This window comes from Hyaena hyaena, unplaced genomic scaffold, assembly GCF_003009895.1.
Source record: "Hyaena hyaena isolate Hyena2069 unplaced genomic scaffold, ASM300989v1 scaffold_25, whole genome shotgun sequence".
Lineage (NCBI taxonomy): Eukaryota > Metazoa > Chordata > Mammalia > Carnivora > Hyaenidae > Hyaena > Hyaena hyaena.
The window spans coordinates 219587-247315 of record NW_024080657.1 but is presented as its reverse complement, the minus strand read 5'-3'; the positions used below and the strand labels follow the sequence as shown (position 1 = coordinate 247315).

General features: G+C 39.5%; 1 protein-coding gene across 1 annotated transcript in view; it reads right to left on the bottom strand.

The window, feature by feature from the left end:
• The window catches only part of PHF20 (PHD finger protein 20), a 142705-nt gene that overhangs the window by 60498 nt on the left and 54478 nt on the right, over window positions 1-27729 (bottom strand). The window contains exons 3-9 of the mRNA XM_039227141.1: window positions 24164-24335; window positions 22144-22228; window positions 12831-12910; window positions 7627-8014; window positions 3792-3905; window positions 2441-2629; window positions 1743-1922 (exon numbers count right to left, since the gene is read on the bottom strand). Coding sequence (XP_039083072.1) covers window positions 1743-1922; window positions 2441-2629; window positions 3792-3905; window positions 7627-8014; window positions 12831-12910; window positions 22144-22228; window positions 24164-24335 — 1208 coding nt within the window. The remainder of the gene's footprint in view (window positions 1-1742; window positions 1923-2440; window positions 2630-3791; window positions 3906-7626; window positions 8015-12830; window positions 12911-22143; window positions 22229-24163; window positions 24336-27729) is intronic.

Here is a 27729-nt window from a genome sequence, read left to right as displayed (position 1 = left end):
TAAAAAGAAAAAACAAAACAAAATTGTAAACCCCAAATTCTATACCCAGTGAAGAAAATATCCTTCAAGATTGAAAGTGAAATAAAGTCATGCTCAGAAAAACAAAAACCAAGAGAATTTGTCACCAGGTAACCCACACTACAAGAAAAAAATATAGGAAAGCTTTTAGGCTGAAACGTAACCTCAGGAAGGTATGAGGAAGTGGAAATGGTAAATATGTGCATAAATAAGATTCTTGTGTTTTCATCATCTTTATAATTCAGAATTACTAACAGCAAAATTTATAACACTGTACTGTGGATTTTACAGTTTCCAAGAGACAACCAGAGCATAAAAGAGGAAAGGATTCAATGACCACATATTTTAGATAAACTGGTTCAATATTAAAAGTAAACTGTAAAAAGTTAAGGATATATATCAAAATCCCTACACTAACTTCTAAAACAAATGCTAGAAGTATAGCTAACGGCTAATAGATAAATTAAAATGAAATTTGGAAAAAATTCAATTAACCTAAAAAAAAAAAACAGGAAAGGAGGAAAAGAATAAAACACAGGATAAAGAGGAAACAAAAAGCAAAGTGGTAATAAACCTAAAAAGCAACAATATCAATACTCATATTTAATGTAAACAGACTACACACTGCAGTTAAAATCAAAATAGGTATATACTATCTATAAAAGACACAATTTGAATTTAAAGACACCTTATGTTGAAAGAAAAGTGATAGAAACAGATACACCGTGCATACAGAAAGCAAAAGAAAGCTAAAGTACCTGTACTAATAGTAGGTAAAATAGACTTCAAGTCAAAGATTATTACCAAAGATAGCATGATATTTCACATTACAAAGGGGACAATTCATCATGAGGACATAACAATTATAAATATGTATGTACCTAATAACAAAACTCCAAAATACATGAAGCAAAACTGACAGAATTCTTCGGAGAAACAGACAAATCCATAATCATGATTAGAGATTTTTAACATCCCTCTCTTGGTAACTGATAGAACAAATATAAAATGGCAGCACACACATTTTTTTTTCCAAATATATATGGAACATTCACCAAGACAGATCAGATCATATGCTGGGCCATAAAATAAATCCCAAATTTTAAAAGACTGAAAACCTACAAAGTACGTTCTCTGACCACAGTGGAATTACATTAGAAATCAGTAACAATAAAGTATCTCTAAAAACCCTAATACTCAGAAATGAAACAACATGCTTCAAAGTAAGCCATTATCAGCAAATAAATCACAAGATATCTTAAATTGAAAGAAACTGAAAATACAACATATCAAAATCTGTAGGATGTAGCTAAAGCAGTGCTTAACAGGAAATTTGTTATTTTATTTTATTTGTATTTTTAAATGTTAATATTGGAAAAAAAGATCTAAAACCAATGACCTAAGTTTCTAGAAAATATAAGGTAAGAAAATAAGGGGATTGCAACAGAAATCAATGACAGTTTAAAAAGACAAATAGAGAAAATTAAGGTAAAAGGTTGGTTCTTTGAAACTATCAACAAAATTGACAAATTCCTAACTATACTAATCAAAATAGAGGAAACACAAATTAGCAATATCAGAAACAAAAAGGATTATGGCATTAAAATAAGGAAAGGCTATTAATAAAAGGTGAAAAACATCCTAAGAAAACTTTTTTTTTTTTAAGTTCACAAAGCAAAAGCAAAAGCATATAGAAGAGAATTATGTTAACACTAAATAGGAACCTGCCACAGTAGAAATCTCTTGTAACTCAGCAAGAGGAGAAGCCGGTTCCGTCTTCATACTGTTTTCTCCCATTGGCTTGCAGTTCAACTCCAAGCCTGCAGCCCCCAATCCATCACCAAAAGAGTGGCAAGTCAATGCAGATGAGACCTGGCCAGCTTCCAAAGGAGATTTCAACTGACCTAGAAGAAAAAAAGAAAGCCAAGGGAACATATACATTTATATAATCAACCAAAAGTCCCACAGCAGACTAAGAAATCCAGGGACTTTTTAGAGGAAGCCATTCACCTCGCAGCATACAAGAATTCATTCACAGGTTCCAGCACATGTAGCCAGAGTTGTGAGTATCTCAAAGAAAAAGGCGAATAAGAGACCAAAGTGTATAGATTTTTCTGGAAGTGTTAACAAAAAGGCAGAAGTACTGGATAGAGATGGCACCAGAAAGACAGAGAGAGGGACAGGACTCTCCAAGCACTCTACCTCCATTCAGACATATACAGGCAAAACCAATCACAAATGTGTACAGAAAGTTTGTCTACTGAATCATCAATAAAGAATAGTATAAGAAACACTGCAACCCATTCAAAAATTTTATTTCAACACCATCTAAAACTTGTGGAAGGTAGTACACAATGATTTATATGGGTTCTCCCTAGACAAGCAAGCTGGTAAGACAATTCCAGAATAGACTCTGACTCACCTTCTTCAGATTCCTTGTTAATGGATGATGTGTTTTGCAAAGGATCAGTATTAACCGTATCAACCAAATCTGATACAACCAAGTCAGGATCTAGGATTTCATGCGTCCCATTAGTAGACAGCCTGGAGGACCGTCTCCTCGATAAGTCTTTGTCAGTGTTTTCTGAGTAGGTTTTTGACTTTTCTTGGGCTATAAACCATTAAGAGAGAGATGGTCAAGAACCCAACAAGAAGAAATAACTCTGCTACTACAAACTTCTGGGCTGGTTACTCCTATAAGGGCTTAAAGGGACTTCTGGAATATTAGACCAGTAATAAAAGTAAATATCCCTTCTTAATTTGTAGTTTTAAGTAAAGGCACAGTCTCTCTGCCAGGAGAGAATTATCCTTGTTCATGGTTTGAAACTGTTTTGAGACCACGCCCAATCTTGACAACTAAGTTCTATTTTGGGGCATCCCAACTTAAAAGTTTGTGTACTAATTTTCAAGGTCAATAAAGTTTATAAATCCTTAGAACCATTAAAAATCAGGGCGCCTAGGTGGCTCAGTTAAGTGTCCGACTTCGGCTCAGGTCATGATCTCACAGTTCATGGGTTCAAGCCCCACATCGGGCTCTGTGCTGACAGCCAGCTCAGAGCCTGGAGCCTGCTTCAGATTCTGTATCTCCCTCTCTCTATGACCCTTCCCTGCTCACACTGTCTGTCTGTCTGTCTCTCTCTCACACACACACACACACACACACACACACACAAATAAGCTTAAAAAAAAAAAAAGGACCATTAAAAATCCTTTTCAAAGCCAAAGTATTTTTTAATCAATGAATACCTTTTTCTTAATGTTTATTTTTGTGAGAGAGAGCGAACAAGCATGCCTGTGGGGGGGGGGGGTAGAAAAAGAGGGGTACAGAGGATCTGAAGTGGGCTCTGTGCTGACAAAAGTCCGATACAGGGCTCAAACTCACAAACCATGAGTTCATGACCTAAGCCAAAGCTGGACTAAACGTTTAACCAACTGAGCCACTTAGGTGCCCCATAAATAGCATTTTTTAAAGTTTCACTAAGCATATGAAATCCGTCCCTTCCTAAGCCATTAAATTTCCAATGAAAATGTAGCCTATCGGTATGAAGATGATACCACCAAGCCCAACGTTAATAAAGTCTGTGCTTTGGGATTTATTTTTCTTCAAGCAAAACTTCTTATCCAACCCAAATTATCCACATCAGCTCCTGTGATCAAAAATAGCATTAGAGTCTATATATTGAGCATAGGAAACAACAGGAATATGGGGGGCGGGGGGGGCTAACCCAATCAACATCAAGTTCTAGCCACACATACACAAACTGGACACTCACATGAATTTTTGTCAAGCCGAGGACGTTTTAATGGGACTTCACTTCCTTTTGATATTTTCCGTCTTCTCAATTCCAATGTTATTGGTTGCAAAGTTTGAGAGTTTGAATCCACAGCTACAGTGTACATAAAACACAAAAAAAATTTATGTAATTTCTTAGTGCCCAGTCCTCATGATTACATATAAATAAAACACACACACACATAAACATGATAAACAGACCCTCAAAGGGCTAATAAGAAAACAAAAGTGAAATGGATAAAAAACTATTTCCTTAACATGAGATGCTGACACCTGTAGACTGACAAGCTTCATCTCTCTCTTTTTTAAAGATTTATTCATTTAAGTAATCTCTACACCCAATGTGGGGCTCAAACTCATGACCCCAAAATCAAGAGTCCCACACTCTAATGACTGAGCCAGCCAAATGCCCCTTCTTTCATCTTTTTAGTTTCTCCTATGACCCAGTTCTACATACACTTCTTTCCTAAAATCCTTTCTTTAAAAACATTACCCCAACATGACTACTTTAAAACATGACGGTACAAGGGCAATAAAAAAAGTCATTTTTACCACCATCAAATCTCATCAAAACTTGATTTATCTGTGGCACCTGGGTAGCTCATTTAGTTGAGCATCTGACTTTGGCTCAGGTCATGATCTCCTGGTTCGTGAGTTTAAGCCCCTCCTCAGGCTCGCTACCATTAACACAATGCCCACTTCGGATCCTCTGTCCCCCTGTATCTGCCCCTCCCCCCTTGCACTCTCTCAAAAATAAATAAACATTAAAATAAAACAAAACTTGACTTATCCAATACTCAGGAAATTCACCATATAGGCTAATTCCTAAGATGTGTACCTAGGACTATAGCTTGTCCCAGAGTGTTGTTTTCAATCTCTACTTGCTAAATTAGTTAGGCTGGCATTGGTCCTAGTTATGAGGGACCAAAAAGAATGTCAACATTTATAACCTTTTAAAAACAATTCCAGAAAAATCTCAGGAGACTATGCTATTTGATAGTCAGTGTTCCAGGCAAAGCTGCTGATCCCCAACAAATCCAGCTCTGAATAATTCAGCAGTGCAGACTCTAAGCTCTTGGATAGTACTCACTCTTTATTTTTAAACCTAACACTTAAGAATCTCTTCCCAATCATGAAAGATGAGAATCCAAAAACAGGCAGAAGAAAGAAATGAAACTAGGAAACTTGTGGGGAAGGCAGAGCTGGGGGAGGGGGAGAGTGTCTGATGAAGGCTGAAAGGAGAAAGGAAGAAAGGGAGAAGAAGTTAAAAGGAGGGAGATGGGAAGAAGACTCCTTGAAGACCAGTAGCTTCAGACTGGCCTTGTCAAAAAACCAAACGAGACAGGGCTGAGCTCTGAAGAACCAAACCTGATGAGTGTGCTGAACTCCTTGGCTCTTCCTGTGTTCAATCTTTCCAATGTGCCAATGTTATTTTGTTCCAAGTGGTGAGAACTTGGAAATCACACATATTCCAAATTAAACACAAATACAAACAACCTCCCTAAATAGCTCAGATCCTGTTCCAATCAAGTCTGTAAAATTTAGAGAGCTCAATGCTTCACTGGGTCAATGAACTTATTCTAAGCAATTTTTAAAGGAGATTTCAACTACATAGGAGTTATCTGACAAGCATTCTTACTTTGATACCACATACAATTCAGGGTATGTATGGTTCTATGTAGAACATAGAACATTAGTGTTTTCCAAATTCTTGTTACAGTAAGAATCCTCTTGGGAAGCTATTAACAATTTCAGAGATTCTGACTGGAGAGAAATGCCTTAGGCAAACTTGGAAAACACCATTTCTCTATTAAATCAATCCCATTTGGTATGAGATGTTACATTTACAAAATAAAAGCAATAAACTGAATGTCTCCCCACCTTTTTTAATCTGAGTGAAGTCAAGTGGCTTCAAAGGGGCAGTCAGCAACGTTGAGTGCAACCACCCCAGTATATACTTGCCAAAGGGTACGAGCCAGAGCATGAACAGCTGAAGGGGAATCTATTTCAGAGCACTCACTTCTCATATACATGCTTTCCTAAGCTGAGATGAGGACACATCAGATTTCCACCAGTTCTCATTTTCCACCTCCCCTTGCATAAGTGCCCTTCTCCCACTTATATAAAAAGGCATGCATAACACTCATCCTACATCTTAACATGGTACACTGCCCAGAGGCTTAAAACCTCCAGACTTTCTTAACTGGGGTTCCTCATTTGAACACAGAACACAGAGATAATTTTCTGAATTCTCCCAAGGATGGTTTATAACTAGTAGCATTCTCAATGCATGGAGAAGTCAATTCATTATGGATGCCTTGAGCAGTGGGGTTTAATTCTCTCCCAGGACCCTATAAAGGAAGTAGTGAATTTATGCCAGTACTAATAGAAATATGAGAGCCGTGAATGCAGGTACATGTGTAATTTTCCATTTTTTAGTTTTAAAAAAGTGAATTTAAGATTTTATTTAACCCAACACATTCAATAACATCATTTTAACATGTAATCCTCATAAAAATGATTAATGAGATATTTTACATTCCTGTTGTTTTTTGCACCCAGTATTTGAATTCCAGAGTATATTATACACTCACAGTACATCTCAATTCAGACTAGCCACATTTCAAGTGCCCAGCAGCCACATGTGGCCACTGGCTACCAAACTGGACAGTACCATCATTAGGCCTAGGGAGAATGCCAGCATGCTTAGCTTTTGAGAGCAAAACTCAGTTAAACAACCACTGAAGGAGGTGGTGCCTTCATTTATCTGGCAAGAAATCCTTCTATATCTAACTTCCTATCTTAGAAATAGAACTCAGATGTGGGAAGGCTGTCTACTGGGAATGAATACTAATACATTTTGTTTGGATTGACAGGACTGGCTTTGCATTCCACATCACGCAGGACCAATGAATGAGCTAATTCTACACTTGTGATGAAAATATATTTTATCCCATATTTTATATTTTAAGTATACCATTTGCAACTATTAAAACTTGTGACAAAAATCGACACCACTCTAAAACATACTGGGAGATTCATAACTTTTTAATATCATGTAGGAAATATGCAAGCAAGAATGTCTGAAGACCACTGACAGATTATCATAGCCAGCATTCAGTCTAGAGGTTCTAAGTGTTCTTCATGTCACTGAATTGACTAGAAAAGAAGTGTTTGGCCTAGGAAGAAATTCAGGATGTATTTTATTCTTGGTTATTCTAGAAGAATTCCAAATTTTAACTTCTTAAAATAACTGTACATTCTTCCCTAAATCTGTACCTTTAACCTTAACTCTTACCAAGTAGCCACCTCAGCTTTTTATTTAGACTGTGAAATGTCCAATCAATAATCACTCTCCAGAGAGCTCAACTTTAAAATGCACCTATGCCTTCCTCGGTCCAGTGTTCTTTGGCCCTATCTCTGTTTGATGTCCACATCTATTTACTTCTCCTTTCCTCTTTCATATCTCTCAGTAAAACTATTATTTCCTAATCCCAGGTTCTACTAAGCTTGCTTAAACTGAGATCAGTTGAATAGGACCAGTCATAAGGCCTTAGCTTATTAGGTTTTACCACATAAGCTGAAGCATCTAGTAGACAGTTATACACCACCCCAGAGGCTCAGTCAAGAACATGTTTCCCAACTTACATTCATTTGGATGCATGCCTCCCTTAAATTCAGCTCCCCAGATCACAGAACAATTCAAAGACAGGAACAAAATTTAAGGATTGAAGTACGGAAGGGATAGAAAATCACAAACAGCCACAGAACAACACTCTGGCATTGCCATTGCAGACCCCACTTAGGAAACTCACCAGCAGGAGCTATGGAAGGGGGCCTGCCTCGTTTTCTTTTTGGCTCCCTCAAGTTTTCTTGTGGACTCTTCACAATGTCATTTTCAGGTTTCTTATCCACTTGAGCATCTCCAGAGTACTCCCTGTCATTTTCTGAAATGTTCTCCTTATCTTCCTTCTCGTTCTTGGGGAGGCTTTTCTCTGACACCTTCCCCTTTTCAGAACAAATTAACTTTCCTTCTTTATCGGGCTGCTTGGGTCGCTTTTCTGTCTTTAAGGCTTTGTCCTCTTTGTCTTTCTTAACGTTGACAGTGGCTTTTCTTTGTTCTTTAAACTTCTCTCGTTTATCAGGAGATGATGGAAGACTTTTGTGATCTGTTTCTTTAGGCCTAGCATTACCCACAATATTCTAAAATGAGCAAAATAGCAATGAAACACACTTTGTGATTACTTGCAAATATAAAATCAGATGGTTTTTTCCAAATGTATAAAGACAAACATTAAAATAGGACATGTACCACATCACATAATGGGAAAAAACCACTGAAAATACCCATCCATACTCTGAGGCTTGAGAACCAATCCTAAATTAAAAAAAAAAAAAAAGTCATGTTCAATTCCTTCTGAGACAGAGTGATCTATATTTTGATTAATAAGTCACTGGATAATTAAAGGGACAAATACCCCAGGGATCTCTTCTGCAAAGCAATCTTTCTGACAGAAGTATTCTAAGGAAATGTCTCCAAGCTACATCCTTCTCGTCCCATGCAGGACTACACAGACCCAGGGCCTTTCAGAGGTCTGGCTTGGTTTGCCAGTGGGTGCTGATACCCTGGGTAGAGAACACAAACTGATAAACAGAAGCTGAACAGGAAAGCTGTAGAGATTGTCCAACCCAGAAGCAGGGCTTTGCTTCCTTAACTGGGTAAAGACTATGCCTAAGTCAACAAACCACCTACAGTGTTCCTGAGCTACTAAGTTTTTGTCCACTGGACAGAAGTATAACTTCTTGGTTACTTTCCTCCTAAATGACTTTTTAAAGGATTTATTCTAAAAATCTTGTGTCCTAGTGTGACTGTCTCCTAATAAAGTCAGTTCTGAAAGCTCTGGAGTTTGCAAAACTACAATTTAGTTTGTGTACATATCTCTCTTCCAAGACCTCAAGAGGACAGCAGGGACCACCATATCAGGTTCACATGGGATCCCCAGCACCTAGCACACAGATCTCTCACAAAAGCAGAAGGAGTGTCTAAATACTCAGAGAGTGAAAGTTTAATTTATCCCATAGGGATAAATAATAAACAAGGTTAGACCCTAGAAGGAAAATTTTCAGGTCCCCAAAGCTTTCTGAAAGCAGTCAGGTTTGAGAGGAAGCACTCTTCAGTAACTGCTGGCAGAATCATAAATGACAACCACCTTGGGGGGAAGGGGAGCATGTTGGCAATTTGTGTCAAAAAAATTAGTAAGTTCATACTTTTGAACTAGAATGAATTCCTAGAAACCCATTTTCTGAAAGAATAATCGGACTTATATAACCAAATTTACACATATTCTTATAAATGACCATTAGGGAATTGATTAAACAACGGAGAGTTACATGCATATTACAGAATACTAAACTGCCAGGAAAAGCCATATTCTCATACACTATTAAGAACGTGAGAAAATGTTATTTTGTTAAAAGAACAAGATAAAGCCCTCATCTTTAAAAAAGAGAGAGCAAGATATAAAATACTAATATAACCATATGACCCCAATTTTGAAAATACGTATTAATATTTACAAAAACACAGAAGGATATAAGCCAATGTGTTAAGAACATATTGTATTTAGATGACAGAATTACATCGTTTTTACTTTCATTGTGCTTTTCTATAGTTTCTAAGTTTTCTACAATTAGTATGTTTTTTATAACTTCAAAAAAGAAAATATTCCTAATATATAAATTATCAAAACATTTAGAACAGTATGGTCATACAGAAAAAAACCTCAATCTATTCTAATAATATATGAAAAAAACTTTAAAAATTGTCTGTGACAGATATTTTTAATAAGTTAAGTGGAGGCACACAACCATCCACTGCCATGGCCGCAGGCCAAGGGCTGCTCTCCATCGCTTGGGTACCTTGTCCGGAGCTAGGGCCTTAGGGCTGGCCTCCTATGAGGGCACAGGAAACTCAGTTTCCTGATGCCTATGGGAAGGAGCTTTTAGACAAGGCCAACAAACACTACTTCTTACACTGCCTGGCCGTGTTAGGTGTGCCCCACTGCAGAAAGGCCCTTGGAGCCAGGTTGCTGCCAGCCTCTGAAACCACCTTATTCTGCACCAGCTTTAACTACCAGGCTGTGAGTAGAGACCATAGCAGCCAGACTTTGGTCCCTGTGAGAGGGAGCCTGATAATCTCGGGCTGGCTTGCCTTAGCTCTTATACTTAATTTCTGGGTACTTTTTTGAGAGTTGGAGCAGGGAGAGGATTAAAAGAGAAAGACAAATTGAAAGTTAAGTTCTGTATGTAGCTTTATGGAATCCTAGATTCTTAAGGTTGAAGAGACTGAGAAGTCTTTTATCCAAATACGATGCTGTCTTGGAAAAAAAAAATATAAGCAGGACCCATGGGCCAGTACCTGACTACCCCACAGGTCTGAGATGAAGTGAGACACTCAGGGACAGCTGGGAATTGGGAAATGAAGCACCCACAAATCCACACTGGGTAAAGTGCTCATCTCCAACACAAAGCCATCTCAAGTGCTATCAATCAATTTATTGAGTATATCAGAGTAAACAGTTGAATGTTTGTTATCTGGAGCCCTACACTTCTATTTGAGGAGATTCTGTATTTGAGGATACAATCTGACAATTCTGAACAAGTTCTTATTATGGTCCTCTATCTATATTAACTTATTTCACAAACTCAATAAAAAAATTGCCAAAGGGACATCTGGGTGGCTCAGTCTGTCCAACTCTTGGTTTCAGCTCAGGTCATGATCTCACGATTTCATGAGTTAAAGCCCTGCATCGGGCTCTGTGCTAGACCACGTGGAGCCTGCTTGGGATTCATTCTCTCTCTCTCTCTCTCTCTCTCTCTCTCTCTCTCTCTCTCTCCCCCACTTGCACTGTCTCTGACTCTGTCAAAATAAATAAGTGAAAACTTTTTTTTTTTTTATTTTTTTTTATTTTTTTTAAATGTTTTATTTATTTCTAGGAGAGAGAGAGAGAGCGTGAGCAGGGGAGGGTCAGAGAGAGAGGGAGTCACAGACTGAAACAGGCTCCAGGCTCTGAGCTGGCAGTCAGCACAGAGCCCGACGCGGGGCTCGAACCCACGAACCGCGAGATCATGACCCAAGCGAAAGTCGGACGCTCAACCGACTAAGCCACCCAGGCGCCCCGATAAGTGAAAACTTTTAAATAAAAAACAATTCAGGGGCGTCTGGGTGGCTTAATCGGTTAAGCATCCGACTTTCGCTTAGGTTATGATCTCGCGGTTCGTGGGTTCGAGCCCCGTGTCGGGCTCTGTGCTAACTGCCAGCTCAGAGCCTGGAGCCTGTTTCAGTCTGTGACTCCCTCTCTCTCTGACCCTCCCCTGCTCACACTGTCTCTCTCTCTCTCTCCTAGAAATAAATAAAAACATTAAAAAAAATTAAAATAAATAAATAAATAAAAACAATTTGCCAAATTTAAGGTCAAAATTAATTTTTTTTTAATTTTAAGTAAACTCTGTGCCACACATGGGGCTCAAATTCACAACCCTGTGAGGGCACCTGTGGCTCATTTTGTTAAGCATCCAACTTCGGCGTAGGTCATGATCTCACAGTTCATGGGTTCAAGCCCCGTGTCAGACTCTGTGCTGACAGCTCAGAGCCTGGAGCCTGCTTCAGATTCTGTGTCTCTGTCTCTCTCTGCCCCTCTCCTATGCATGCTCTGTCTCTCTTTCTCTCTCAAAATAAAAAAAAAAAGTTAAAAAAAAAAAACTTTAAAAAAAATTCACAACCCTGTAATCAAGAGTTGCATACTCTACTGACTGAGCCAGCCAAGCACCCCACAAAATAACATTTTAGTGTACTGTACAGCAGCTCCATAGATGCTGGAGGGGCATATGATTGAAGAGAAAACCTCTTGAGGGCTAAAGCTTTATAACTGTTTCAATTTTCTGAAAAGGAAAACTGGCAAAACAATACATTCTTTTCTTTTTTCAATGTTTATTTGTTTTCGAGAGAGAGAGACAGAGCACAAACAGGGGAGAGGCAAAGAGAGGGTGACAGAGTCCAGGCTCTGAGCTGTCAGTACAGAGCCTGACATGGGGCTCGAACCCATGAAGCATGAGATCGTGACCTGAGCCGAAGTCAGACACTTAGCCGAATGAGCCTCCCAGGCGCCCCAAAACAAAACATTCTTAAGGCTACCTTTAAAGATATCATGTATCATAATCTTTTGAAACTGCTAACTATATGTACAGAAGAATTTACTAAAACTTGTGATAAGCATTTGATCATAAGAAAAGACAAGTTCCAGCATCACCAAATACTGTCACATCAACAACTACCTAAAGAGGTGAGTAACAATTTTTAATGATCAGAATTTTTAAAATATCAATATCCAAATTTTGATCTTGCTTTCCCCTCAACTATTTCATTAGTACATAAACATGAAAAAGAGACTAAAGGGGAAAAAATATGAAAAGAGTAGGCAACATTTCTAGATGGTCATGTCTAGATGGACCATATTTCTAGTATCAAAACTCCTGTCCCATGCTCAAGCAAACACATGCATGGTGACCAGGACAAAAGGAAACAAAATTTTCAAACCAGGTACATTAGCTTAAGTGATTGCCAAATCCAAGCCAAACTGTAGTTCTGAAACCACCAAGTCATGATCCTGAGCTGAAGGGACAAAATTAGATGAGGAGAAAATACACTCTAGGTTTCCTCAAGCATTTCAGCAAGTTCCCTATGATGAATAACAGCTCTGGGGGCAGGGCACAGGGAGAGAGAAAAAAAGAGTAATAACAAGACACTTTTGAGAAAAGATGAAGAAAACAGATAATAGGAAATGGCAGAGAGAAACAAATATTAACAATTTCTGAAAACCTGTATATTGCTTTCTAGTAAAATTGTGTCAGATAAAGGAAATACTTTGCCATCATAAATAAATATAATGCCTTTATTTGAGAAACAAAATTACAATGTTAGCATTATTTATATCACAAAGCACAAAACCACATTTCTCACCTGATCTTTGGAAAAAGCTTTGACATGAATATGTTTGACAGTCTGAACTACTCCATCATAAAATTTCACAGTGTAAGTACCTAAAATTCAAGGAGATATTATGATTTAACTGGAAGTTTCATGAAAGCAACAAAACTTTTCAAAGCATAAACACAAGGGAGCTCCCTACAACAGTAAATGTATGAGAATTAACTATATTAGGAATCACATTTAGTCTTGTGTCCAAGATATTAACTAGTATGCAGGTCTTCATTTCTCAGTCAAGATTGCATAGTAAATTTTCTCTTTATTCCATATAGATCAAAATCCATCAAAAACAGCTCATTTTGGGGGTGCCTGGGTGGCTCAGTCAACTGGACATCTGACTCTTGGTTTTGGTTGAGGTCATGATCTCTCAGCCTAGCATGGGGCTCCACACTGACAGTACAGAGCCTGCCTGGGATTCTCTCCCCCGCACCCCCCCCCCCGCCCCACTCTTCCCTCTGCTCATGCACCCGCGCTCGCTCACTCTCACTCGCTCTCTCTCTCTCTCTCAAAATAAATAAATAAACTTAAGAAACAAAAAACAGTTTATTTTTATGATGTTTCATTAAAAGAAAAAAAGAATTGCACTGAATTTAGGCCAAGAACGAAGAGCAATAAAACAATTAAGATTGAGGAAAATGCAGATTTATTTATTGCTTGGTGAATTATTAATTTTTATCAATATGTTCTAGGCTTCAGAGTGGTAATATCTGTTAAACTTTAAAAGAAACATGACTGCTTACTAAAGGTTTCATTTTGTTTGAGGTTACATTAATCTCATAATCTATATGGATGACTTTCATGTTACAATATTTAAAAATAGAGACTTGGCCAAGACCCTAAATGGTGCCATGACATTACCTGTTTTTCCATTAGGAAAAAAATCTAACAAAAATCACTGCTGTAAGACTGAAGTTAAAAATCCAGAATAAGCTTCTCCCCAAATGACACATCCAAATACAATACAAAACTTCTCATTAGTTGCACTCAAAACAACAATTTTCAAACTTTTGCATCTTAGAACCCACCTCCCCTATCTTTTGTTTTTGATTTGTTTTGGGGTTTTTTTGTCCCAGAGATTAAAAAAAAAAAAGAAGATTCTGTTAATCTTGTCAAGATTACCAGTGAACTTCTGGTAATCATGTAATGGTTTACTATTGGTAAACATGATCAGTCAGCTTTCAGGATCAATTTCACACCAAACAGGAAGAGGGGGAAAAATCCCAAGGATTGGGAGTGAAAGAACACAAGAACCTTCTGGCTAGTTACCATCTTCTTATACATTCTCTCTCCACTCCACCCAACCCCTCCTACAGTCCTAAACAGGGCCCTGTCAATGGCTAGCCACCTCTAATGAAAGCCTCATTCTGTAGTGTTCGAAGTCCAATGTAACCTGAGCCAAATTATTTTCCAAACTTTGTTTCTCATTACCAGCATACAATACCCACCAACTCAAAGTAATGAGCTACTTGCCACCCAATGAAACTTGTGATAGTTCCATCTCCACATCTTTATCAAAGTATTTTCTGCCTAGAATGTGATCAGCTCAAAGACTGCAATACTTCTGTAAAAGCTTCCTGACTTCCTACCTAGAGAGATTTTTCCCTGCTCTGAACTTCTCAAAGCCTCATTTTGGCACCTTGCCTGCCTCAACTTAGGTCTACTTTCATACAGAAGGCAGATTTCAAATCAAAGGCAGGCTCTCCAAGGCCAGGGACCACATCTCACAGCCGTCTCTCTCACACAGAACCTGGTTACCTGTAGACCAGGGCTTCTCAAAGTGTGGTGCCCAAAACAGGAGCATCAGCAACCCTTGGGAACTTGTTGGAAATTAAGTTACCAACACCACTCCTGATACACTGAATCAAAAACTCTTGAGAGTGTGACAGAAATAAATGTATTTTAACAAGTGTTTCAGGTGATTCTGTTACACAGTAAAGTCTGAGAGCCACTGCCACAATTAGTAATTGCCTACTAAACTTTACTCTCAGTAATTACAAAATAAAGTTAATTATCTGGCACAAGTGTCACCAACACAGAACAAAGGGGCTACAGAACTAGATACAAGGATGTATCTTTATGCTGGGTTGGTTAAAGGATTCTACAGAAGGCAGCTCATCAATGGTTGATGAGTTCTTACAGCAAAGGCCTGGGATCCTGTCTTCCTTCCTCTATTGTGAGGGCACTGGCCAGCAAAGAAGCAATGCTAAGCAATGCTATGAACTCTAAACATACCCCTTCCAAGCAACCATAACACAATTCTGACCAGCCTGAGGATGGAGGCATTAAGAACCCACCTCTCATGAAATCTTAAAATGTCAAGTGTGCCAACAAGTCACCCAAGCCTATTTCCTTTCATCTGTCTTACCAAGAAAGTTAGAACCAATTACATCGAAATAAAAACAGTCCATTTTTACAGACATTTCAAACATCCAGAAGGATACCATTTAGTCATGCTACCCAACAGTCCAACATTTTCAGCTATGTGAGGTCAATTTTGAAGCTTACTCTTGATGGCAGGCTCAAAAAAGGAGGCTCTAAATAAAGAGGTGTGCACTGAGTTCCAAAAAGAGCTAAAACAGAGCGAAACAGAGCTAGGATCAGAAACTAAGCCTCTCTGAAAACAAGAACAACAACAACAAACATTTAAGCCTCTCTGCTGACCTCTGACCAATTCTTCTTCCATCACCCCAAACTGCCTATTTCCCAAGTCTCTCAGCCTTAAGTCCAAACCACTGACGCAGAGCATCAATGACTACTCTGAAATGAGTCACACTTTGGCCAAAGGTACTCATGGATCACTGTCCTTAGGCAGCAATATCCTGGCCCTGACCTTTTTTACGTCCAAAGAACTACAAAGGATCATCTCAAACCTCTCTCCCATGATCATATAGACAGCCTAACCCAGGCTTCAATAAATCAGAAGGAAAAGAACAACACATCCCATATACAACAGTGGCCTAGACTCACTTCTGGAGAGAGGCCTCAAATCTACTTTAATGGTTCCTGTATAACTAAAAGAATGTCTTCCCCTGGAATCTTCCCGTGGGTGGCTGAAAACAGAGTTCTCCCACAGCCACAAATATCTTAAAAATAACATGTAAATGATAGAAAAATAAGTGCAATCCCCCTGTCTCAGTCTCCCTTAAGAAGCCCCTGTCCTGAGGCACCTGGGTGGCTCAGTCAGTTAAGCATCTGACTCTTGATTTTGGCTCAGGTCATGATCTCATACTTAGTGAGTTCAAGCCCTAAGTTGGGCCTCACTGACAGTACGGAGCCTACGTGGGGTTCTCTCCCTCTCTCTCTCTCTCTCTGCCCCTCCGCACTCATGCCTCGAGCTCTCTCTCTCCCCCTTAAAATACATAAACAAACATGCACCTCTGGGAGTTAAAAACTCAGTATACAACCTTATAGCAGTCAGTTAAATACAAAAGGGATGGAAGAAAAAAACTAGAGATGCATAGCAAACTGATCTTCTTTAGCGCCATGGAAATGGGGATGCACAAGTGACTCTGGATAGATCTCTGCTACTCTTGAAATTTACCATAACTGTGACTTTAGGGCCTTTTCTCTATCCCAGTCATTCTCCAAGAGTTAGAGAATTCCAGAATGCCAAGGATAGGAGACTCAAAGTTTTCAAACATGGATTCTCAAAGTCCTGATGTTCTCACAGAAATACCTTCTGGGGCCTGGGGTGGGCAGAAATACACACAAGTTTGCAAGTATACCTTCCCCTCCCCCATTGTTTCTTCTTAGCCAATTTTACATAATGGGCTTAGGTTCTGTAGCCAACAATTTCTAAAAATGTTCATCTGTTCCAATTCCTTCTTCGCGTTCTAACTGCACAGAGTCCAGAGAAAGGGTAGTAAACTGCTGGTAATCAAGGAGCAGGGACTGGGTCCAGATCCAGACTCCTAGTCAGGGCCCTGAAGATACCACCAGGCTCCAGAAAGTACCATCTACACCCACCCTACCATCATATCAGGCATGTGGGTACACACTCCAAGTGAACACCCGCCCCTGACAACTCTTGCCCTTTTAGGAAAACTCTGCCTCAGAGAAACAGCCTGGGACTGTAGGAACTGTAGTTCAGGAGCTCCTGAGACCTACATTCAGGTCACAGCTCTGTCAGTTATGTATGTGCTCTGTAACCTCAAGCAGCTTCTGCTGCTAGCTTAGCTCCTCATCTATAAAATGATAGGGTTGATGGCAACAACCTTTCCATGTCTGTGTGAATACTACTACATGAGATCAGATATGGAAACTGTTTAATAAAGGAACAGTTACAGACCAAGGGATCACTAAGTGGTTCCAATTATTACTATCCACCAATCAGTTTAAAAGGGAAGTGCCAACCCCTTCCCCACATGAAGGTAAGAGCGAAGCTAGCACCTGCATGTGCGGGCCTAAATCTTCCTTTTATCTCTGTGCAAAGCTGCTCACACAATCCCAACATCCCTACATTTCAAATATAGGATCAGTTATAGCATGAGGACAAAAAATAGTAACTGCTTCAAGAGACTCTAGAAATAAAAGCATTTCCATAGAATCTCCTCTTATAAATGCAAGCTTCAGGCACTAGACCAAAGACTGAACTGAGGGAACAGAGAACACATAAGAATATGTATAATTTTAAGGAAGAGGGACCTGATTCGCCTGTTCACTCAAGTTATAGAACCACAGATCAACAGGAAGGAACAATTCCTCATTTTGCTGTAAATGCAAACCTACTTTCCCCCAGAGAATGCCTTGCAGAGCAGCATGGTCTTGGTCCATGACTGGGGACACAAAGCCCTGACACACAAGTGGCTCTGCCATACCCAATGTGAAAAAGGGAAGCTAAGCAGCCGTAGCAAAGAGCTAAGGTCAACTCGCCAGAAATGGCTTCTGAACAAAGATTCCCATCCTTACTCCAACACAGACGGGGGGGGGGGGGGGGGGGGGGTTAACAAAGCTAACCAGGTGTGCCTGCCTTCGCAAGAAATGATGCTTAATGACCACTGCCAAAGAACTGTTCCAGGTGAAAAGGGCTAAGTAACATTGCACTGCCCTCCTCAGTTTCTAAGCACTTAATAAGAATCTCTAAAGTTGCCATTTTGTTGTGTTTCACATCAGACTCCCATGCCAGCAGCCTCAATGCTCAGCCTCAGAAAAACCACCAAGGAGGTTAAGAGTGGCAAGAAAATGAGGCCAAGCCTCCCAAAGATTAATCTACAGGGTGTGATTTCACTATATGCTCAGGTTCTAGCAGCACCAACAAGATAGAATGACTTTTACAGGAAATAAAGGGGGCACTCTGCCAGCAGAGCTTCTCTTCACAGAGCCATTAAACTGTGATAGCCTCTGCTGCAGATGAAACTGAGGCAGAGCAGAAAATACCAGGAAAAGAGTGAAAAAAGAGTCCAACATTGTTTCCCCCATCCTGCAATGACTAGAGTCACACCGAACTAGAAACTGCCCACCAGTTCCCATGGTTAAAATCTAACCCAAAGGCAGCACCGAAGTCATTATCTCTTCTCACTTTCAGGTACAGATCTGAGCTCCCACAAAGGCTAGCCTTCCTTCACAATCGACAATGTGGCCATAACAGTACCCAGTCAATTCCACTAACTTTCAGGATTTCCCCTTCCCCATGACCTTCCTCTCTTCTCCCTTCCAATTAGTCTTAAGAACCAGTAAAGACTTCGGACCAAAGAACTCTGGGGAAAACTGGTTCTGGCAGAAATCTCTACTCATTTTCTATTTTTTTTTTCAAGTTTATTTATTATTTTGAGAGAGAACCAGCAGCGGAGGGGCAGAGAGAGAGAGAGAGAGAGAGAGTGAGACAGAGGATCCAAAACAGGATCTGAAGTAGGCACTATATTGACAGCAGAGAGCCCCATTCGGGGCTCAAACTCACAAATTGGGAGATCATGACCTGAGCCGAAGATGGACACTTAAACCGGCTGAGCCACCCAGGTGCCCCTCCACTCATTTTCAATGTCTTTCTAATAACTAAAATTTGCTGGAAAGAATTCAGAGCTAACAGAACCAAAATTATTAGGGTGGCAAATGTGTTTTAGGGACAATCATTATCCGAAGACTCTACCTCCTATCATTTTAGCTCATGGAAGAAATAAACAAAATATTTTTTAAAACAACTTGCAAATCTCTGGTTGCCCCAGGGTTTTTTTAAATTTTTTTTTTATTTTAAGTTTATTTATTTATGAGAGAGACAGCATGAGTGGAGGAGGAGCCGAGAGAGAGGGAGCCACAGAATCTGAAGCAAGCTCCAGGCTCTGAGCTGTTAGCACAGAACCCATCAGACCCACAGACTGTGAGATCATGACCTGAACCGAAGTCAGATGCCCAACTGACTGAGCCACCCAGGTGCCCCTGGTTGCCCCAGTTTAAAAGACATTTAAAAATCTTACCTATGGCTAATAATGTAGCAAATGACTTTTAGTCCTTAAATGATTATTTCAAAATATTCCAGACTCATCCACTCACAAAAATACAGTAACTGCAGACAGGGGTCCTTCCCCCCTCCCCTCATGATTTATCTGCAGCATTCTATTCCTGTACTGCCTCCTCCTGGTGACTCTGTATCAACACCCACTTCATGCAGCCTTGAAATAAGTCTTCTCTTTTTTTTTTTTAAATCCATGATTCCCAGCTCTGGGATCTACATAGATGCAAACAGTGGATTCCTAAGCCTCCTTCCATCAAGACCCCATCCTACTCCTCTAAGAGACTGCTCCAGGGCTCCCCAAACCGTTCTCTAATCTGCCTTTACTCCTTTGCCATTCCCTCATCCAAACCCCTGGGCCCCTTTTCTGTCCTCCATGTGACTCTGGGACATCACTGGATCAAAAGACAAATGTTGCTTCCTTTCTACAACCTCCTTTATCTACAGAGTTACCCAGTTACTACTCACAACTTTTATGTGATCTAAGAGACAGCCATTTCCCCAAGGGAGCACACCTACAATGGATGTTATTTAGGGGGAATATAATGAATTGATCAGCATAAATCAACCCAATAGACCTTCAGGAACACATCTATGTACACAGAGAACACCTATATTTCATATCATATGATTTAAATGCAGTAAGAAAAGAAAAAAAAATTTAATCTTGAAAATAAGACTTAAAAAGTAAACTGTCCTTTACTAAAAAGCAGTTTAATAACATGTAAGCCTTCCTTTAAAATATGTTTTTAGATTAAAGTGATACATATGAAAAAGAACAAAAGATTCTATTTTGAACACAAGCTTATAAAAGAAATTTAGGGAAACTAGAAGTATTATGCTAAGCAAAATTAGTCAGAGAAAGGCAAATATCATATGACTTCACTCATATGAGGACTTTAAGATACAAAACAGGAACATAAGAGAAGGGAAGCAAAAATAATATAAAAACAGGGAGGGAGATAAAACATAAGAGATTCTTAAATATAGAGAACAAAGGGTTACTCGAGGGGTTGTGGGAAGGGGGATGAGCTAAGTGGTTAAGGGGCTTAAGGAATCTACTCCTGAGATCATTGTTGCACCATGTGCTAACTAACTTGGATGTAAATTATAAAAAATAAATAAATTACAGAAAAAAGAAGGAAATTTAGGGAAGGGGCACCTGGGTGACTCAGTCAGTTAAGCACTGGACTTCGGCTCAGGTCAAGATCTCACGGGCTCTGCACTGATAGTTCAAAGCCTGGAGCATCCTTCAGATTCTGTGTGTGTCTCTCTCTCTGCTCCTCCTCTGCTTGTGCCCTCTCAATAAATAAATAAATAAACAAACAACAAACATTAAAAAAGAAATAAAGACATTTAGGGAAACAAGGACTATCCAAAAAGGCAGAATCAACCATAAACTGGAGTATTCAGTAACTACTTAGACATCTTAAAAGATACAACCTTGATTTGGAAGCCTGAGACAAGAGGACTGTGCTTTCAGGATAAACTATATCTGGTAGCAGAGTTAACCTACAGGGGCGTAACAGGTGGGGGCCAGGGGGTGGCATGGGGAGGGAATGAATATAGCAAAAGAGAAACAGAAATTATTGCTACATGCAAATACATGTTCATTTTTTTACCATTTCAACCCATTCTCAGACAAAACTTGGTCAGCCCCAGGTCTAGCATTTAACAAGAATGCTAAATGAATGAATACTTGAAAATTTTCACTGAATAAAAAGTTGATCTGGCCACATGGTCACCACAAACAGTGGTACTAAGAGGCCTGACTGGTCTAAACAGTCACTGAAGAGGCCACGGACATACCACAAATATCCTGATAGAAAATACTACAAAAAAATGTACCACTTGGACCCAGAGTCTGTTCTCTCAATGTCAGGATCCTGACTATATGTAATATCTTCTTAACCCTTCTTCTGCCTTTGTACTAGCAAAAACAGCCTCTCTGGGTCATATTCACAGCCTTGGCTCCTCACAGGTTCTAAACTGGCAAAGGCATCCCAAATCAGTGCTTTAAATCCCCGGGCCCCCATTTCAACTAGCAAATTTGTTAAATTTTGTTAATGTTTTTATTTATTTCTGAGAGAGAGAGAGAGAGCGAGCGAGAGAGCATTAACAGGGGAAGGTCAGAGAGAGAGGGAGACACAGAATCCGAAGACAGCCTCCAGGCTCTGAGCTAGCTGTCAGCACACAGCCCAACGCAGGGCTCGAACCCACGAACTGTGAGATCATGACCAGAGCCGAAGTCGGATGCTTAACCGACTGAGCCACCCAGGCACCCCATCAATTAGCAACTTTGATACTACAGACCACCCTCAATCACCTCGCATCCACCAAGCATTTTTTTAAGTAGGCTCCATGCCCAATGCAGGGCTTGAACTCATGACCCTGAGATAAAGAGTCCCATGCTCTACTGACTGAGCCAGCCAGGTGCCCCTCACAAAGCATATTTTAAAGAAATGTTTATTAATGTTCATTTCTAGGCTATTTACAAATAAGTAAAAGGAATATTAAGGCTTATTTTCCATCTCTTAGAACTCCTAGACAAGAACTTGCAAACTTACCAGCAGAGGGACGGATGAACCATAATTATTTTACTGTTTTTTAGAACTATAATGCTTAGAAAACAATTACTAAAATTTAGGAGGCAAAGAATCAAATTCCTCTTTTTAATCCAGCTTTCTCTCCATTTATAATTTCTTCCTAACTCCTGACAGTGACTAACTTGAAAAGAAAGGATTCCTCAGCAATAAATACTCAAATTATACTATCACACTCTAATATTACAAACTTCCCCCTACATAATAAGTAAAAATAATTACAACTCAAATGCCTTACCATCCTTGTTAACAGCAGTGACTTTGGCTGGGTAAAAACGACAATCAGACCAGCAAGCAAGGACCTGCTCGTTTATTTGAAATTCCTAAAAAACATTAAAGAAGAGAAAGAAAAAAAAAAAAAAAACTGTTACCAGTCCAATTTCATAGGACAGACACAGTACCTGATTTTATAAGAGAAGCTGGACTGACAAGAGTAGGAAGGGGAGACGGCTATTAAGACGGAGGCACTGAGAGTCAAAACAAAGGGCTAGACACAAGACTTTTCTTATCCTAAGAGGTCTGGGCAAGCATAGCACAGCACTGACGATAGTCCCTGCCCTGTCCCTGAGCCCAGGACCACTAGGAACACACTCAGTATACAAGTTAGAAGGAGGGAAGCTACTTCATCTTGTGGGAAGCAGCATTCATGCCACCCACACTTTTAAAGGATCTTTTGCCAAAGGAAGCACTCATTCACCTTTAATATTTCATACTGTTTTCCAGCAGTTTGCATTAATACAGTTTATAGAATGAATATTGAGCAATCAGAGTGAACAACATAAAATAATCCTAAATGGTGGGGGCAGGGTGGGGGAAAAGAGCGGTGGAACAACACATACTGAAAACAAGAGTTCAAGTTTCCTGGCCAGGGTTAAAATGAAAAACAGAATCCAGGACTCAGTCAGATCCAAAGGCAGCACGAGTTCTACAAATGTCTCAATGCTTTTTTAAAACACTCAAAACTTGGGGCGCCTGGCTGGCTTAGTCGGTGGATCATGTGACTCCTGATCTCAGGGTTGTGAGTTTGAACCCCATATTGGGTAAAGAGATTACTTTAAAAAGGTAAAATAAAATCTTTAAAAAATTCTTATAAATAAATATTTAAAAAATTAAAACCTCAAAACTAGTACTTCATCCCTCACTCTGAAATCAGTAAAACCTCCAGGCATAGCGATAAAAGGAAAAAGGAATATAGGCCAATTCCAAGTGTTTAAGAACTTATAAAAGACCTTGAAATGGGGCTCCACAGGGGACTGCTTAATGAATGGTAAGATAAAAAATAAGTTTAATACATGATCTAAGGGGGGGGCACCTGGGTGGCTCAGTTGGATAAGCGTCTGACTCTTGATTTCAGCTCAGGTTATGATCTCAATTCCATAAGATTGAGCCCCACATTGGGCTCCACACTGACAGCATGGAGCCTGGTTGGGATTCTCTCTCCTTTCCTCTCTGCCTCTCCCCTGCTCACACTCTCTCTTTGAAATAAATAAACATTTAAAAAAAAATATTTATGGGACACCTGGGTGGCTCGGTAGGGTAAGCATCTAACTTCAACTGGGGTCATAATCTCACAGTTTGTGGGTTTGAGCCCCACATCAAGATCTGTGCTGATAGCTCAGAATCTGGAGCCTGCTTCAGATTCTATGCCTCCCTCTCTCTGCCCCTCCTCCACTCGCTCACTGGATCTCTCTCTCTCTCTCAAAATAAACAATAAAAAAATTTTAAGATATTGGGGCGCCTGGGTGGCTTAGTCGGTTAAGCGTCCGACTTTAGCTTAGGTCATGATCTCGCAGTTCGTGGGTTCGGGCCCCGCGTTGGGCTCTGTGCTGACTGCCAGCTCAGAGCCTGGAGCCTGTTTCAGTCTGTGACTCCCTCTCTCTCTGACCCTCCCCTGCTCACGCTGTCTCTCTCTCCTGGAAATAAATAAAACATTTTAAAAAAAAAATTTTAAGATATTTATAAATAAACTACATAAATAAATAATCTATCTAAAGAGATACAGTAGTGTAAAAGAAAGAGATAAAGTCCCCATGCATCCTTAATGTTTCTCTCAATGACCTGTCACATCAATCACATCATATAAACAACTGACAACTGGGATTCTTCACAAACCCCAGGTGCCATGGAGATTTCAGAGTTGTAACTACAGACCTAAATAAGGATTGGTCCCCAGCTGCTACTGACTTTCACACTGAACATCAAAGGCTAAAACATAAAATACTACAGCTGACCCAGCTCATTACAGATCTGATACTCACAGAAGATCCTTCATCTTCATGTAAGCCCTCTTTCCTCAGCTGTATTTTCTCTAAAGGGCGTAAATAAGGACTGTCCCAGCAGAACCACTCATCATAACGATGGTTCCAACGTTTGAAATGGATGAGTACTTTTCCTTCTTCGTAGTCAATGTCTTCTATGTGAGCTGGATACCTGAGTCAAAAAAAAAAAAAAAATGTTAAATGCCTTTAATACCCACCCAAAATATCCAAAACAGTACCCTTCCAAACCTCTTCCCAAAGGACGGGGTTACCAAAGTACTAAATAAAGCCTACCATTTAAAGGCTCATGCAATTGTGTCAAATCACAAATTATGGAGGCTAACAGACTTGGGGTTCAAATCCCAACCTGGATATTCCTTAGTTTATGAACTATTAACCTGACCTTTCAGACCTGGGTTCTGTCATGTAGAGTGGAGGAAGGATACTCAGCACAGTGGATTATAAGGCAACTTAAACAAGATGACAGTCACACAAAACCAAAACATAAAGAAGGCAGGAAGCAAACATTCAACTAGATTATACTGTACATATGCCAATAAATTAGAATGACCATGCAACCCAGACTGTATTAGATAGCTTCAATTTAAGAATTTTTAATCCACATATGGAAACCAACTTGACAATAAACTATTTGTAAAAAAAAAAAAAAAAATTTTAATCCATATAGAATACCATGTAGCTGTTAAAAAAAATTCTGTCATGATATAGAAAGCTCTCTCAAGATGAACTATTAAATGAAAAGAGCAAGGTAGAGAACATTGTATGTAGTAAACAACTGTTTATTTTCTTTAAGATGAAAAAGTATATTCACATATGCTTAAATATGCATAAAAATATCTTACACAAGAAACTAACAATGGTTGCTTATAGAAGTATGATCACTTCAAAAGATGGGCTCTTTCAATCTCCATTTCTTCTAGACTAAGAGTTGGAAAAATCAACTACATTTCCCTGAGTCCCTAACAACTGGCAATCAAGATCATGGAGACTGTGTGTTTAGAGGCAACTGTGGTGGCCAAGCCCAAGGCTCCAGTGCAGGGCCTCTCAAACTTTCATGGAATGCAAATTATCAGAGGATCCTGCTGAAATGCAGGTTTTGATTCAGCAGGTGGAGGTAAGGCCTAAGAGCTTTAAACAAGCTGGTGATACTGGTACACTGGCCTGCATAAGCAAGGATCTAATGTCTAGTTACCAGCTTCTGAAGTATCAAGCAGCAGTGATGAGGGTGGTTGTGGCAGTGGAGCAGTGGCAATAGTAACTTCCTGACCTCCAGAACACAGCTCCAGGGGTGGGTTTTTCAAACTGATACTTAAGGGCAGCAACCCTGAGTCCCACTCCTCCAACCCTTCCAACAATTTTCTAAGTACCTAAGTTCTTGTGTTAAATCCTTTTGTGGTTGAAGTACCCAGAGTGGTTTTGTTTCAAGGACTGAAACCTAACTGACACAAGAGGGGAACTGAGTATGGGGGAAGGGAGGGACAAAAGTGGGAGAGAGACTTTTTATAGTGTACCTTTTAATATTTTTTTTTATTTTTCAGCCATACTATTGTATTGCTCATTCCAAAAATAAATGGTTAAAAGTAATATTGTTTGCAATTGTTCCTTAAATACACTTGAATTAATCAGATTGCTATTCTAGATTGAGAAAGTTTAGATTCTACCTATATTTTCTCCCTGCAACTTGGATTTTTGCCACTTCCTGCCTGCCTTATATCCAGCACCTAGTACCCAGCTATCATAACATGTGCTACCTAAATAAACAGGGCTCCTTCCTTCTGTCTGTACACTATGTCCTTTTAAATCCTACACTAGTAATCTCTAAGGCAGTTTGTTTGCCCTTAACCTATCACAGGAGGTTGCAGACTGGGCATTCAGTAAACGTTCAGCAAATTAATTCTGCTCTCCCTGGTTTTCCCAAAGGTCATGTGTCCTGTCAATTCTTCAATCCCAAAGCTCCAGACTCCAGTTACCCATTCCAACTTCAGTCACTCTCCAAGTTCAGGCTCTCATCACTTCATGTGGTTATTTTTCACATAGGACTGACAAAATTCTGAATGGTGCTGAACATACATCAACTGCCCAAAAAACGTGAACAGAATAAACAGCCCCGAACCTAGTCTCCCTACTCCAATACAACTGACATACAACTGCTACAAAGGTACAGCTGTACAAGATATCTTGCCAGCAGACTAGCTAACTGTACAATGTGATGAACTGCATAGTACAACTGTAGAAAACAAAAGGATTCCAAAAATCTATTCCTCTCTATAAAGCAGAGGGAAGAACATGGATATCTCAATCATATTCCTTTTGCCCTCTCATCTGTTCATCCTACCAGAGACTAACAAGCCTCCCTAAAATAACATAATATGCCCTAACGCACTCCTATTCAAAAGCCCTTGCTTTAATGGTTTACTATCTCTAGCAGCAGTTTTCAAACACAAGACTTTTGGACCAATGCATGGAATTAATTTCTCACAGAACTAAATTTATTTAATTTGCAGAACTTTTCTTTATACTAAATCACATTCTTTCTAAATTTTTGGTGTATAAATACACTTTTTAAATTAAGACAGTGGTAACTGTAGGCCTCTTACTAATATTTTGCAGCCATTAAAAAGAGTAAGTCAGTTCTCAATGTACTGATTTTAAAAGATCTCTAACAAAAGTGGGAAAAACCCAACAACTAAAGGTGCAAAGTGGTACTGAATGTACTACCATTTATTTGGGAGAGGAGAGAGAGCCAATACATCCGTACCTGTTTTTAAATGCGTGGGCTATCTCTGGAAGGATGTTCAAGCAACCCGGTTTGCCTCTTGGGAAGGGAACTGGATAGTTAAGGAACTGGAGAGGAAGTATGAGACTTATTTTATTCAATGTATATCTTTTTGTATGTTTTGAATGTTGTACCATGAGCATGTATCAACTATAAAGAGTAAATAACTAGATACTTATTTTAAATATCTTTATTTGGCAAAATAAAAAGTTGGCAACCTCAGGACAAATCCCAAATTATTTTGAATTTGCACTGGTCAGTACCTTCTAAAAGGTACAGATCAACTCCAAATTCCCAGGCAAGCAACTCCAATGCACATGCTCAGGAGTCTGAAGAAGGTCCTCTAAGCCCTTGGCTAGCCTAAAGCCCTTCCTTGATCAAAAAACTTCACAGGGCACAGGCATCCTACTGTCTACAGACCACAAAAACCTCACCAAGAGGATCAACAGTAGCCAAAGGGTCAACAAGGTTTCCTAAGGAGAAGACAGTTTTCTCTAGTTTTCTAAAGTGTGACAAGGATGAGAGACACAGAGGATGGGGAAACCCAACTGCATTTCACAGAACAGAGAAGACTTGGTGGATCAAAATTGCTAGTTGCCTTGGAAACAGCTCAGCTACATCAGTCAACAGAACTTTACTAACTGACTTTGATCCACCCAGTCAATTCCAGGTCTAGAATGGGATTATAAGATGTATGTGTTCTGGCTCATGTCCCTGAAGAAAATCAGACACATGAACCAATTAAGTTTTTAACACTATTAGGTGAAAC